Below are 15,749 nucleotides of genomic sequence, written 5' to 3'. Positions count from 1 at the left end.
TAACTTTTGGGGGAGGGATGCTCTGGGCACATGGGGGATGCGCATGGGGACGAATTTTTAATTGGAGCCACTGTGCTGAAGGGTGCAGTCATGGCTCACTGGGGAGGTTCCAGATGATTGGAAACTGGCCAGTGTGACATCCATTCACAAAAGGGGTGGGAAGAAGGATCCCAGTCCTTATAGACCAGTCAGTCTGATCTCAGTACCTAGAAAAATAATGGAACAGTTTATACTGAGTGTTATCACACAGCACCTACAGGATGGCCAGGGTCTCAGGCCCAGCTTGAGAGGGTTTCGGAGAGGTAGGTCATGTTTGACCAGCCTGATATCCTTTTATGACCAGATGACCTGCCTGGTGGATGCAGGAAGGGCTGTGGATGTTGTTTATTTGGACTTCAGCAAGGCTTTTGACACTGTCTCCCACAGCATACTCCTGGATAAGCTGGCAGCCGAGGGTTTGGGTTGCTGGGTTAGGAACTGGCTGGATGGCTGGGCCCAGAGAGTGGTGGTGAATGGTGCTGTATCCAGTTGGCAGCCAGTCACCAGTGGTGTTCCTCAGGGGTCTGTGCTGGGGCAAACTCTGTTCAATATTTTCATTGATGATATGGATGAGGATATTGAATCTTTCATAAGTAAGTTTGTGAACGACACTTAGCTGGGAGCGTGTGTTGACCTGTTGGAAGATAGGATGCCTCTGCAGAGAGATCTGGAATGGTTGGATGGATGGGCAGAGTCTAAACATGATGAAGTTTAATGAGTCCAAGTGTCGAGTCCTGCACTTTGGCCCAATAACCCCCTGCAGTGTTATAGGCTGGACAGTGCCCAGAAGGAAAGGGACCTGGGGGTTCTAGTCAGTAGCCATCTGAACATGAGCCAGCAATGTGCCCAGGTGGCCAAGATGGCCAATGGCATCCTGGCCTGTATCAGGAATGGTGTAGCCAGCAGGAGCAGGGAGGTCATTCTTCCTCTGTACTCAGCACTGGTCTGTAATGGAGTTTCTTCGAGATTGAAGACATGATTTGTATTTGGAGTGAGGCTTGAGCAATTCCAGACTGAGCCCTTTGTCCTGTAGGGCCTGTAAGCCTCTGTGACACAGAAGAAATTCTCAGTTGTGGCGCAGCAAAAATTCACTTCTACTACTAAAATATCTCAGGGAATAATGGAGTTTGACATGTAGAATTGTAGCTCTAAGACTTTAGCCACCTTAAGACAGAGACTGTTTACATACTTTGTATGCTCTGTAATTGTCAACTTTGCTGTGAATGTATAAAAGTCTTGCTGTAAACAATAAACATGAGAGCGACATGATAACTGAATCAGTTTAGATGTGTCGTCTGCTCTGTCCGACCTCCCATTATTAAGGGACCCTTTGCAACACTGGTCAGGCCACACCTCGAGTACTGTGTCCAGTTCTGGGCCCCTCAGTTTAGGAAGGACATTGAGATGCTTGAACATGTCCAGAGGAGGGGAATAAAGCTGGTGAAGGGCTTAGAAAACAAGCCATATGAGGAAAGACTGAGGGATCTGGGGTTGTTTAGCCTGGAAAAAAAGGAGACTCAGAGGTGACCTTATCACTCTCTACAACTTCCTGAAGGGTGGCTGTAGACAGCTGGGGGTTGGTCTCTTTCTCCAGGCAGCAACTGGCAGAATGAGAGGACACAGTCTCAGGCTGTATCAAGGGAAATATAGATTGGATATTAGGAAGAAATTTGTCACTGAAAGAGTGATTAAATACTGGAATAGTCTGCCTGGGGAGGTGGTGGAGTCACTGTCCCTGGATGTGTTTAAAAAGAGACTGGATGTGGCGCTCAGTGCTATGATCTAGTTGAGGTGTTAGGGCTGGGCTGGACTCAATGATCTTGAAGATCTCTTCCAACCTACACATTCTGTGATTCTGTGATTGCATCCTTGGGAGTAATCATTCTGGGTTGCTGGGGAAATGGCTGATGATTTTGGAGATGGGATCTGATTGAGGTTCTTCATATATTCTGCCCTTGGAAAGATTCCAGGTTGTTGATCTGTTGCTATCTCTGCTGTCGCACCATGGCACTGTGTGCTCTTTTTTAAGTTTCCCGACAAGGGCTTTCCATCAACATCAAACTTGGAGTGGCATTGATTTGCGTAATGTCTCCCTTTCTTTCACCTAGGGCAGGGATGAGGTGGTTTTGTGTTTCCTGTGGGCTCTGGGCAGTTTTTTTTAACATATTCAGGCTTTTTGCACTGGTAACAAGATCCTTCAACAGTCTTGGCTTGCAATATTGCCATAGAATTATTCTGTTGAAGTATTAAATTGAGAGCAGTAAGGGTTTTAACAGGTCTCTGGTCCATTGCTTCTGCCAAAGCCATGAAAACCCTTTCAAGCCTCTCTCTGAATATGTTTGTTTGTATTGTTGCAATATGTTGTGGGCTGCCAATTTTATTGCAAGCTTCTATCATTTGAGACAGGGTTGGCTGTGTATCAGGTAAGGCTTGAATGATTTGCTTACACTCATCATTAGCATTAGCAAATGCAAGAATGCAGAGCATAAGCAGACAGGCTAAGTCATCTTTGCATTGCCTTTCAATTGCTTGTGTTAAGCAGTCTTTAAATGTAGCAAATAGCTCTGACATCTCTTGCCTTATTTAGGTGTAAATGCCTTCAGGGCTTCCTGTCGGCTGAACTTGCAAGAGAGCTTCTTGAGCTGCATCTTTAATATCATCAAGCACTGCTCTAGGCAAATCAGCTGCTTGGTCTTCTGCCCTCTCATGCGGTGGGTCTCCAGCCAAATGAACGATTGTAAGTCCAGCATTAGGACCTCTTGCATAGTTTTCTATCAGTTTATTAAGAAACCTCCGCCATTTTACATCCCCCAAAACATATTGCCATTCTGTTAAAATCACGGATAAAACATAACGACAATCATGAGGTATTAAATCATAACTGCCATAAATGGCTTTCAACAATTGTTTAAAGTATGGTGAGCCCAAGTGACTATATTTAATAGCTGTCTGCAAGTCTTTAATTTCATCATAGCTCATCGGTTCCCATCTCGGATTGGCATTCTCTCTGCCATATCTGACTGACATAGCTAGAAGCTGTTCATGTGCTAAGTCAAAGTCTCCCTCTTCTATTGCTTTCCACCTTATATCAGTCCAATCAGTCAATTTTAACTTGTTTTTCAGAGAATCCCTTGATTTAAAAAGAATCGGGGGATTTCTAGGGTCCAAAGGGAACAAATCATGTTACCATTCTGGATCCATTCAACTGAGGTCCGGTGGATCAATTTCTTCTTCAGAGGTAGAATCATTTTCCTGGTCTTGCACCTCCACAATAGGTTCATTGATTCCTGCCCCTTTCTCATTTCCCCCCTCCTCTGCAGAATTAGAAGTGGCTAAGGGTGGAGCAGCTGGGAGTGGCAGTGGCAGGTCTGAGGGGACTACCTCCGGACTAGATCCGCATGCATCCGGACTAGACTGCTTACTAAAAATTTCAACAAGCACATGATATGCCAGGAGTAACTTAGCAGCCGTCAAATCTCCATGGGTGGCCACGTCACAGTTTAACACCAACAGAGCCCCAAAGAGACATGGTAAAAGCAGATGAAGGATCCACATCAGCAAAATTCTTCTGCACTCAGCATAAAAGATCTTAAAGTTCTTGCTTGGGTATCGTATGAGAATTAGATCTTATCAGAAGTTTCAAGTGGTTATAAATGTCTCTCTGTTCCCTGGACATATCTTGTCCCATGTTCCCCAGAGCTCACCTGTAATCCTGTAGTAGGTGATCCTTCTGGGCTCAATGCAGGCTTGATCCAGTGGGAGCGGTGTCCTGCTTCTTTCCAGCAGTACTTAGAAGTAGTCCTCTGGGGCATCCCAACAGCTGACAAAGTCGTTCCTTCCTCACATGGTGGGTACCAGCTATGGGAATTGACATGACAGAGATGACTGAGAGACATTGTAAAAGATGGTTTATTGCTTAATCAGTCTCATGAGAGGGTGAGACATTGAGGCTGTTACATCCAATGCCATCACATCAGAAGCCACCCCAATTCTAGTTACAATGCCTTAAATAGGTCTATTAGCCAATCAACTACTTCCACAAAGCCCGTTTGTATCTTCTTACACCAATCGTTAACTGTTTTGCCATACATGGCTCTACCACAATGGATCTTTTCTTATCCAGTCATAAAATGCTACACAAACTTACATTGCTCTATCTTAAGCTTCTTACTAACCCTATATTAAGCTTTATTGCTAAACTTCAAAATTTTCTACAATCTTGCTCAATATATATTTTTTGTTTACCTAAGGCATTTATCTGCTTACTTAAAACATATTTCTGCTTAGACCACAAACCCACATTCTTGCTTCATGTCTGTGTAACTTTGCTGCTCCAAATCTGCAAGCCTTCTCCAAGGTCTTGGCTCAAACCCTGTATTCATCTCTATGTCTGAGCCTGTATGCACAGGAGTCTGAGAGCTTTCTGTGCCTCCATTTCTCACACTTTTCCATATATATGGGTCATTTTCCCCAAGATGTAGATCTTTTTTGGCTCAGGGACACAAACCAGGATTACTGTGTTGATATACTCTGCAATAACAGCTTATATGCAGAGAATATCAGAGGTAATTAGAATTATTTGGGATTTATATTCATTGTTGTTTGCCTGTCCTGGTCTCAGCTGCTACTTTTGTGGGTTTATTATTAATCACACCTAGTCTGTTGGGAAACCAGTAAGAAATTATTTTTCCTAGCCTTTTACCTCCCTCTCCCCCTTCAGGTCTGACAGCCACCTTCAGAGAATGTCTGCATCCCTCTGGATATTAAAGATGCTGTATTTTTATTAATTCTCTCAACTCTCCTCTATATGGCCTGTAGCATGTTTAGAATCAGGGCTGAGATTTCCAGGGAGACTTGTCCCAGTGGTGGAAAAACTGAGTGGTGTGGCATGCTGAAGAATATAGTCCAGGCCCTGAAGAAATACTCTGCCTCAATAGTTTGGAATTTTCTCCTTGAATAAATCTAGAACCCAGCTGAGAAAGAGAAATAGCTGAAAGAAAGTTGCAATGACAACTGCAAAGAGAAGCAGCTCACTGCACTGTGCTGGGCCCTGGCTAATGCTTATTGCACACTGCTCAATACCCTAGAGCAGCAGGTACAGTCAGAGGGAAGGAGAACAAATCAGCAGACACCCCAGTCACTCAGGCTGCAGTAAAATCCGAAGGGCAGCCTAAGCTAATACTGGTTCCCTGTGTCCAGAGGAGGAAATACAAGACCAAATCCTTTTGTCCAGTGGATGATGATGGGGAGTCAGGACCCTCACAGCCAGCATAGGGATTGGAATCAGAAATAGTCACTGAGTCTTTGTCCTTAGAAAGTCTCTACCATCTGAGAAAAGACCTCACCCGACAGCCCAAAAGTCTGTATTGAGCTGGTCAATCTGAGTCTCTGACACTGCAGGTGATGATCTAATTTTGGATGGTACTGAAACAAGGAACTTGAGGTCCCTGTCACATGATGTGGGATTGCAAGGAGGTTCAAACTTCTTGGCTTCTGGACATGGCTCTTAACAAGTGTGAAGGAGAGATACCTCTGACCAGAAGATATACAGCTGCAGGAAGGCTCTTGGAAGACCATGCAGAAAGGAATCCTGTGCTTGAGACAACTTCTTTCAAATGACCAAACTACTAAGAGTCCAGACATGGTAAGTACGACACTAATGTGGCTCAAACTTGCATGACTCAGGACACAAGCATACTCTAACAACACTGCAGTGGATTGAAGGGGACAGTTACTAAAAGGGTTAATTTAATTTCTACTGTAACTGTGAGATTTTAGTAGAAAGACATTGTGACTGAACTTTTAAGAGAGAAGACACTGTATCTGCAGACCTTTAGCATAAAAGCAAGGCATACAGAAATTGCTACCCAAACAAGGATGTCAGAAGATTAAGAGGAGACATCTGTCTTAGGAATACAGGTACAGCCATAACAGGGACTGAGTTTTTAGGAACTTGGGGAACATGAGGAGGGGTTTATGGTAATGGTGAAATTCTAATATGCATATTAGCAATACACTTGTAGTAATTGGGAGGCATGTTAGGAGGAGTTATCCCTCATGCCCTTCTAGGGGCACGAATAAATGGTGCCCTCTTTAACACAAAAAAAAATGGTGTTAAGGAGTCTTATTCCAGTTTTTAGAGGTTTAGTGATAAGTGGGCACTATGACAAGGAGACTCCAGGTGTATGAAGGCACTGTCCATGCCCCAACACAAGCCCAAATCTCAGCAGTCCAAGTCTCTCAGGACTTGACTGAGCATATGCAGAGATTGGAAGACAGGATGGAAGAGAGCCTTCAGGAACTCAGCAAAGAGCTTAAGGAGGGACTTCTCCAAATTTCATCAGAATAGACCAAAGCTCCTGTTATCAGAAGCAGGTAGGGAGAGGGGGCACACCCCACGAGCCAGTCTGTGGTTTTTCCTATTTGAGTATGGACAAAATACAAGAAGATGGGATGGAAAACCCACTTCTGTCCTGGCATGGGTACGTAAGCTGGAAGAGGGCACCACTAACAGAGGGAGTTTCACCAGAATGCATGTCACTCTGGTTTCCCATGACCAGGCTGCTAGGTATAACAAAAGGGAGGATGACATGTCTTGATTCCCTTGAAGGAAGCTCCAGAATGTATGCCCAAAGAAGGAATGATAGCCAGAGCTAGAAAGACCCTGCCACTAACCAGGAAGAGGCACGGGGAGGAATGGGGTTTTTTGAACAGTCTGAATCCCATGGCCAGGCACATCAGAGCCCCAGAAATATGATGTGTTGGTTGATACCGGTGCACAGTGTACCCTAATATCATTGGGACATGTGGTGGGGGGCAGAACCTGCTTCTATTGCTAAGGTGACAGGGGGATCACAGCAGTTTATTCTGTTGGAAGCTGAGGTGAGCTTGACCAGGCAGAAGTGGAGGAATAAACACACTCTAGGCAAACACATTTCTCAAATCCTATTCTAATCTTGCTTTTTCATTTCCATGTATGTAGACATATAAACAATGTGGGGCTGAAAAAAAGGAGGAAGCTTCAGTGGGGAGCCAAGCCAAGGGGAAAATGACATCATTATCTGTACTTCTACTTGGGATTCTCGTCAATTATGCTAATTTGTTAAACTCATTAAAGTGTTGGAGCCCTATATCAGATGGATCTTCAGTGTGCTTCTTCTGCTGTGCATTTCACCGTAAGTGCACCTGAAGGGCCTTCAAAAAATGGTAACTGCCTTTTATCCTTTATTATTTTTTGGCTTGTTATTTCAGAGTTGATAAGGGCATCGGAACAACCATATATATGCTGACAATTCAACACAGAAGAGAAGAGGCAGTCTAGGAGGCCTCTTCCCCTGTTACTTGCAGAGGTGGCACAATTCCTGGAAACTTTTAGTTCTTAAGCATGAATGAGTTTATACCATATATTTATACCATATGATGACTTTATGCCATATATATCACATTAAGCACGAATTATATCATATCATACATAACAACTGCTTTCAACAAAACTGCGACCATCACTCTGACCAACCTGCTTATTCTCTGGCAACCAGGTGATACTCTGCCTTGGCGTGTTAAAAACAGCTTTCTGTGTACTGGGGAATTTAGTGCACAGGGCCCCGTGAAGGAAGATGGTGGCAGGCAGCAGTGTGGGGGAAGCCAAGGGGACCAGCGCATTCAGGGAAGCCTCGGGGCTGGAGCTGGTGTCGTTTGTGCTCAGCCACAGGCCGGAGCGGCAGTGGCCGCTGTCCAAGGGACCCTGCATCATGCCCAGCGTGGGCAGCAACACCGAGACTGACACCGACTTCTTGACAGCAGTAGAGGACCAGGAGCTGCTCAGCACCTGGCCAGCCCTGCTGCCCCTGAAGGAGCTGGAAATCCCCATGATCCCTCCTCACCGCTTGAGGAACCCGGAGCATCCCACATCAATATGCATCCTGGCCCCATCACTGATGGTATCCCCAGCACAGAACCCTCTCCTGCTGGGGCTCCCCTGGACCTCCCCTTGGTGGAGGCTCAGGCAGTGCAGGAGCTGCTGCAGCAGAGCCATGAGAAGCCCAAGGGGGGCTCAGGACCCCCCATCGCTATCTCCCTCCAGCTGCCTGACAAAGACTTTGCCACAAGGGCCACTGTCGACCTCCTAGGATTATGAGGCCATGCCCATGAGCTGGCCATGCTGAGGGGTATGAGCTGGAGCCAGGGCCAGGTCATAGGGCATACCTTTCCCAGGCTCATGCCTGCCCCCATGGGCTGGGCCTGGGGGCCAAGGGAGCTCCCCGGGTGCCCCCAAATCTGGGGACACTCACTGATGGAGCCCGGCTTGTGTCGAGCCTGGGCCCCACTGCGGTGTGGAGGGCAAGGTGGAGGCGCTGGACTCCGAGACTGGCCGGGCACTGGTGCGACTGAGCCGGCCATGAACCAGCATGGGCTGTGCCCAGTCAGCATGGGTCCCTCTGGCCTCACCCTCAAGAAAGAGGGGGCGCAGGGTGTGGGGAAGAAGCAGAGGGAACCCCCAGAAAAGGAGCAGTCGGTGAAGTTGGGTTGGGACCCGCAGGTGCTGCCACTGCCCTATGATTCCATTTGCCATTACCTGGGTGAGGGGTGAGGATGACTGGGACAGGCTAAGCACCAGGTCTGCTAGAGTCAGAGGAGCTTCATTTATCTAACAAGAGCAAAAGGATTCTGGTCCATGGGTTGGCAGTATTGGACTCCAGTCAGAGGTTTGTTCACCTTTGCCTAAGAGGGAGGGGAATAGGCTTTGTTTACCAGTTGAGCCCTCATGAGCTTAACATCAACAGGTTGGCTGTACCCAGAAGATACACAGGAGATAAGTGACCATTAATGATCATCATCCCTCTGGTGTGGTTGTAGACATCTCATCTGGGAAGAGACTGATAAGAGAATCTAAGAATGAGGACCAAATTAGCATCAAAGACTAAGGGAAGAATAACCAATAGGAGACTGAATACTAAGACTTGTGTAATTTGAAAAGAATGAATGAGAATTTCTTTGGGTTTTGTCTGTATAAATATGGGGTAAGTCTAATGAAAGAATCTTGTGTGATGAAATGATCTTCCCTGCACAACCCAATTGTAGATGAAATTATTTCTACTGCACATCCTGACCAGAACATAGTGGCCAAAACAAAGTAATGCCTTGATTCTCTTAACTCTGAAAAGATGTTTTTTGAGAGTTTCTGTATTTCCCAGTTTTAGTGACAGCAGGACTGATTGAGAGGGCTTGAAACTAGATATATAGATAATGTGGGATCTGAGTATGACACAAATGTTGTAGAATAAGAGGTGGAAACTGTATTGGGTCTGAGATAGGGTTCATTTTGGTTCTTTTTTTTTTTTTTTTCTTTTCTTAGCTGACCTCATAATGCTGTGGTTTTGTGGTTTGCATTGGTAGCTGGTCAGGTGTTGATAACACACCAGTGTTTTGGCTACTGCTGAGCTGTGTCCTCCTTCTAACATTCCTTCCTGGGATGGGCTGGGATGGGGAAAGATCCTGGGAAGGGACACAGCCATGTCAGCTGACCCAAATTAACCAAAGGAATATTCCATACTGTATGGCATCAACTCAGATACAAAAGCTAAGGGAGAGAGGAGGATGGGGGAGGCATTTGTGATTCTTCAATGTTTGTCTTCAGGAGCAACCCCTACTCATGCTGGAGCCCTGCTTTCCAGGAAGTGTTTGAACATCAGTCACTGGTGGGAAGCAGAGATTGACTTTTCACTTTGCTTATGCATGTGCAGACTCTTGCATATTTCTTTCCCTTCACTGTAATAAAACTGCCTTATCTCACCTGGTGGCTGTTTTCCATCTTATTCTGTCACTTGTCCTACTGGGAAGGAGAGTGATAGAGCAGCTTAGTGGCCACCTGGCACCCAGTCAAGGTAAAATCACTACAGTTCTTTTTGGGTAATAATCAGAGGGTTGAATTAATTCAGGGAGTCTCCTAGAAACTTAGGAAATATTTAAGGATATTTCCAGATCATGTAGGAAAAAAAATAGAGTGGAAAAAGCTCAGTTAGGACTTAAACTGGCCACTTGTGTGAAGGATAATAAAATAATTTTTCTTAATACAGTATTGGCAATAGGAGGGGCAAGGACAACCTCCATCCTTAATTGGATGCAAGGGGGTATAGAGTAAATAAAGATGAGGGAAAGGCAGAGATACTTAACACCTTCTTTGCCTCAGTTTTCCACAGTAAGGCAGGTTGTCTGCAGGACAGCTGTCCTCCTGGGCTGGCAGATGGCATCAGGGAGCAGAATGTTCCCCCTGTTATCCAGGAGGAAGTAGTCAGAGACCTGCTGAGCCACTGAGATGCTCACAAGTCTATGGGACTGGATGCGATCCATCCTAGGATGATGAGTGGGCTGGCAGATGAACTTTCCAAGCTGCTCCATCATTTTTCATCAGTCTTTGCTCTCTAAGGAGGTCATGACTGGAAGCTGGCCAATGTGACACTCATCCAGAAGAAGCGCTGGAAGGAGGATCCAGGAAACTACAGGGCAGTCAGCCTGACCTCAGTGCCCAGCAAGATTATGGAACAGATCGCCCTGAGTGCCATCACACAGCACCTACAGCATGGCAGGGGGATCAGACCCAGCCAGCAAGGGTTTAGGAGGGGCCGGTCCTGCCTGACTATCCTGATTGCCTTTTATGATCAGCTGACCCACCTGTTGGATGCAGGGATGGCTGTGGAGATTGTCTACCTGGAATTCAGCAAGGCCTTTGACACTGTTTCCCATATCATACTCCTGGAAAAGCTGGCAGCCCATGGCTTGGACAAGTACCCTCTTCACTGGATTAAGAACTGCCTGGATGGCTGGGCCCAGAGTGCTGGTGAATGGCGCTGCATCCACTTGGTGGCCAGTCACCAGTGGTGTCCCCCAGGGATCAGTTGGGCCCTGTGCTGTATAATATATTTATTGATGATCTGGATGAGGGGGCTGAGCCCACCATCACCAAATTTGAATATGACACCAAGCTGGGAGTGAGTGTTGACCTGCTGGAGGGTAGGAGGGGTCTGCAGAAGGACCTGAACAGGCTGAATAGATGGACAGAATCCAACAAAATTAGGTTTAACAAGTCTAAGTGCCAATCCACTTTGGCCACAATAAACCCATGAAGCACCACAGGCTGGGGACAGATTGGCTGGACAGTGCCCAGGCAGAAAGGGATCTGGGGGTACTGGTAGACAGCCACCTAAGCATAAGCTAGCAGTGTGCCCAGGTGGCCAAGGCTAATGACATCCTGGCCTGTATCAGGAATAGTGTGCCAGTAAGACCAGGGAAGTCATTCTTCCCCTGTACTCGGCATTGGTGACACTGCACCTTGAGTTCTGGGACCCTAATTTAGGAAGGAAGGACGTTAAGATGCTGGGGCATGTCCAGAGAAGATCTGGGGAAGGATCTGGAGCAAAAGCGCTGTGAAAAGCAGCTGAGGGAGCTGGGGGTGTTTAGCCTGGAGAAGAGGCTCAGGGCAGATGTTATCACTCTCTACAAGTTCCTGACAGGAGGCTGATGTCCGGAGAGGTTTGGCGTTTTCTGTCAGGCAACCAGTGACAGGACAAGAGGATACAGACTTAAGCTGCGCCAGGAGAGATTTAGGCTGGACATTAGAAAGTTCTTCTCAAAAAGGGGGATTGGGCATTGGAGTACACTGCTGTGGTGGTTTAGTCAGGAAGTGATTTTTTCAGGAAGTTATAGTTTAACAAACCAATTAGAAAGGGATAACTCTCCATATAAAAGTCAGTGAAGAGAGTAAAAGGACTAATTAAGAGAAAAGATTAAAAAGTTGTCATTTTAGTTTAGACTTATTTTATAAGCTATAGTAATAAATTGTAGTATATTAGTATTCCCTTTAGATCATAAGAAAAATATACAAATAAAGAAGTGGTTGTTTAGATTTGTGGATTTGAGCAAAGGTATCTGTGATTAACTGAGTTAAATTAGTAGTTGTGATCTTGTGATGCTATCAGATGCTTAAACAGAGAAGGATAAGAAGCCCTCTGCACCAGTAAAAAAGTGAGAAGACATCTCTGTTCCCTAAAATAAAAGATCCTTTACCTTTAGAATTGTTCATCATTAAAAAGTAACACCGCAGATGCCTAAGTTCCCATAACCCATAAGCAGCTTAAGAAACTACTAATAAGAAGAGATTTCACAGAAGCAAATTTCTCCCGGCAGATCTTTTTGTAAGAGTTAAGACCCACAAGAAAACTATTCTAAGTTGTCAGTAGAGGAAAATTCCATAGTCAACTAAAAAAGGCTTCTTTCCTAAAGAACTAATAAACTATTTTTAAATAGTAAAACTAACTATGAGTTACAAGTTTTGTTTCTTTATGTTGTTTGTGAGAAGATAAGCAGTTTATAAAAAAGAGAAAGACTATTTTAAAAATTTCATTTTAATTCATTTTTTTTCTTTTAGTATGTATGTTAATAAATCTACCTTTATATCTTTAAATTTAAGCCTACTTTACTTCTCTTAATCCTATCTCACAAAAAAAAAAAAAAAAAGGAAACACTCAAACCACTACACTAAATTTAACAAATAAAAATAAACAAACATAAAACTACTACATAATATGGAGTTTCTGCCAGATTTTGAAATTAAAACTAGCACATTCTTTAGTAAAGAATGCAGGAAAGTAATAAAAACTATAAAATAAGATTGGCTAAAAAAATCTAAAAGCAAAGCAATATTAGTCAATAAGTAGACTAGTTAGGTAGAATTATAGTAAAATATCTAAGAGTAGAGTAATTTTATTGTTTTTTAGTAAATAAAAATTGTTTATTAAATGCAATGTTAATAATAATATTTACCCCTATGTGTGTTCACAGAGACATAGAAGTAGAATGTAGTGGTTTAGCCAGGAAGTAATTTTTTCAAGAAGTTAAAGTTTAACAAACCAATTAGAAAAAGAAGGTCTCTGTGGACCTACAGGGTTAAATATTGGGAAATCCTAGGAAACTTCCTTTTTCCTCCTTGCCTTTCTTCTTTAGCAACAGAGTGTAGGCCACCGTTTGCTGTCACCTTGAGGGGTGTGCAGTGTACTTGGAATTGACTGCATCAGGATGGAAGCCCAGTCTCACCCTTTTCTATGGACTGATCCAGACTGCACTGAAAAGGGTGAGTTCCAGAACACTTGCAGTTTATCAATGACCTCACTGTATGGGGCAACACACCAGAAGATGGTTTTGAGAAAGTGAAGAAAATAATTCAGATTCTCCTGAAAGCTGTTTTTGTCATAAAACAAAATAGGGTCAAGGAACCTGTCCAGGAAATTCAGTTCCTAGGAGTGAAGTGGCAAGACAGCTGTCAACAGATTCCAGCAGATGTGATTAATAAAACAGCTGCCATGTCCTCACTGACCAGAAAGAAAAACACCCCACAGGCTTTCCTAGGTGTTGTGGGTTTTTGGAGGATGCTCATCCCAAAATACAACCAGATTGTAAGCCCTCTCTACCTTGTGACACGGAGGGAAAACTGTTTCAAGTGGGGCCCTGAGCAACTGCAAGCCTCTGAACAGATCAAAGAAGAAATGACTCACACAGTTTGCCCTTGGGCCAGGCAGGACAGGATATGAATTACATGCTGTACACCACAGTCTGGAGTCTCTGGCAGAAGGTACCTGGAGAGACTCGAGGATGACCTCTTGGGTTTTGGAGTCAGGTGTACCCCAATCGCAGAAGAGGCAGAAGCCTATGAAGGGGTTTGAGCTGCCTCAGAAGTGATTGGCACCAAAGCACAGCTTCTTCTGGCACCCTGACGACCAGTGCTGGGCTGGATATTTAAAGGAAAGGTCCCTGCAATACGTTATGCCACCAATGCTACTTAGAGTATGTGAATTGGCCTCATTACACAGCAAGCTTGTACCAGAATGCAAATTGCCCAGGGATCTTGGGAGGTATCACAAACTAGCCTGAAGGTGACAACTGGCCCACCTTTCCCAAAAGCGAATGCAATTCAGATACGCTCATATATATTCTCCTACAAAGGGAGACAACCCATTCCAGAGTGTTCTCCTTTAAATTGTCTGAAACAAAGACACCAATGACTGGGAAAAGGCAAACATAACCCGCATTTTTAAGAACGGGAAAGCAGAAGACCAGTCAGTCTCACCTCTGTGCCAGGCAAGATCATGGAGCAGATTCTCTTGGAAATTATCCTAAGGCACCTGGAAAACAAAGAGATGATTTGTACCAGTCACCACGGCTTTACTAGGGGCAAATTATGCCTTGACAAATTTGGTGACCTTCTGTGCCGGGGCTACAGCGGTGGTGGGTGGGGCAGAGCAGCAGGCGTCGTCTGCCTGGATTTGTGGAAAGCGTTTGACGCTGTCCAGCATGACATCCTTGCCTACGACCCTCTCACCGTGCCAGCCCCACCCAACACGTTGCTATTTGTCCGCTCATTCCGGTCATGGGGTGGTGTTCCACACCCTGGGGATCCCCCTGCCCCGCCGCCTGCCACAGCGACGACCCATCGCACCCCTGCCATCCGCAGGGTACCGCCGGCGGAGCGGAGCCTGTGAGCGCCGGTCCCTTCGCCGTGCACCGAGCGGGCGGGGCTGGCTCCGGCCCGGCCCGGCTGGGCAGAGGCGGTGGCGGGGCAGGAGGCTGAGGGCAGCCCTCGCCCCGTCAGCAGCGGCCGGGCCCCTCCGCCCCCTCCTCGCCCCCGGCGCCGCCGCGGTGCCCGGGCCGCTCGCTGCCCGCCGGCTGCGCGGGACGATCCCACTTCGCACACGAGCGGACACAGGGCAAGGGTCTCCCGGCTTTCGCTCCCCTGCCCCATCGCTGCTGGGACGCCCCAGTACTTCGGCCAAGGGAAGCGTCCACAGCCCCTTCTTGCTCTCCCTGGCCGCCGCGGGAGCGCCGGGGCCGCTCGCCTTGCAGCCCGTCCGCCTGGGCAGGAGCCGCGCGTCCTCCCGGGCTCCTCTTCCCTCAGGATCCTTTCTCCAGAGAGGCGTTTCTCACTGGAACCTGCCGGCCGCAACAAGGGATTTTGCACACCGGGGTTACGATCCCAGTTAGAAAGGCACCTGGATTCTGTAAAGCATGATTTAAAATAAGACTTATAAAAGCTAGCAGTATAAAGAAGGAGAAAAGTAGAGTTAAGCTTACGTACTTTTCGATGCTGGGAGCTCCGTATTGTGCGACAATGGAGAGTAGCAGCATGCCCTGCAGACTCCATCAGAAGGAAGGATTAGTCTGTTCTGGTCATTCAAGCTTTTATAGGATTTTCTTACAGGAAAACAACTCCATTTATCATTTCTACTGTCAGATAGAGAGGATGTTTCACATGAGAACGCCCTTGGTGCACTGTGAGATAAAGGCAAGGCCATGCAGGTGTGTAATCACTGTAGGGAGTGGGAGCTGACCACAGGCTCTTATGTTATCATCACCCGACTTAATCTGGCCTGCAGAGGCAGAAGTGTCAGCATGGCACAGGCCTGAAGGTGATGCTGTGGGTGCACAGCACAGCATGGCTTTGTGCCTTTACAGATTCACTGTTACACAGATCACTGATCTTCACTGTGCAATGGTCTAAGTCACAATCACTGCAGGAGCCCATAAAAGTAGTTTGAGATCTCCATCAGACCAGATACAGTTTGGAAGATCCTGAAGTTAAAAGCAATTGTTCTCTGCAGCAGAATTTAGGATATTAGCATGGAGCATGTTGTTTATGCTGACAAGGTAGCAGTCTATACAGA

At 46.0% G+C, this 15,749-nt stretch overlaps 1 protein-coding gene and 1 long non-coding RNA gene across 3 annotated transcripts in view; one reads left to right on the top strand and one right to left on the bottom strand.

Annotated features, from left to right (window-relative positions):
• The window catches only part of LOC136357700 (uncharacterized), a 154,895-nt gene extending 139,549 nt beyond the window's left edge, over nt 1–15,346 (bottom strand). Inside the window, exons 1-3 of one of the 2 annotated variants that reach the window (XR_010742933.1) lie at nt 15,164–15,346; nt 14,159–14,213; nt 3,449–3,924 (exon numbers count right to left, since the gene is read on the bottom strand). This is a non-coding gene — a long non-coding RNA (uncharacterized lncRNA). Of the gene's footprint in view, nt 1–3,448; nt 3,925–14,158; nt 14,214–15,163 lie in introns of those variants that run through there. The other variant, XR_010742932.1, reaches the window with a different exon arrangement.
• On the top strand, nt 7,656–11,031 carry GPKOW (G-patch domain and KOW motifs). The gene is given in 7 exon segments (XM_066338228.1): nt 7,656–7,950; nt 7,953–8,146; nt 8,148–8,187; nt 8,190–8,274; nt 8,276–8,430; nt 8,433–8,618; nt 10,466–11,031. Coding segments are annotated over 7 exon segments (1,521 nt in total).
• Nucleotides 15,347–15,749: the final 403 nt, after the last annotated feature.

This window comes from Sylvia atricapilla, chromosome 2 (assembly GCF_009819655.1).
Source record: "Sylvia atricapilla isolate bSylAtr1 chromosome 2, bSylAtr1.pri, whole genome shotgun sequence".
Lineage (NCBI taxonomy): Eukaryota > Metazoa > Chordata > Aves > Passeriformes > Sylviidae > Sylvia > Sylvia atricapilla.
Note: the sequence above shows the minus strand (reverse complement) of the source record. Positions and strands in the feature narration are given on the sequence as shown.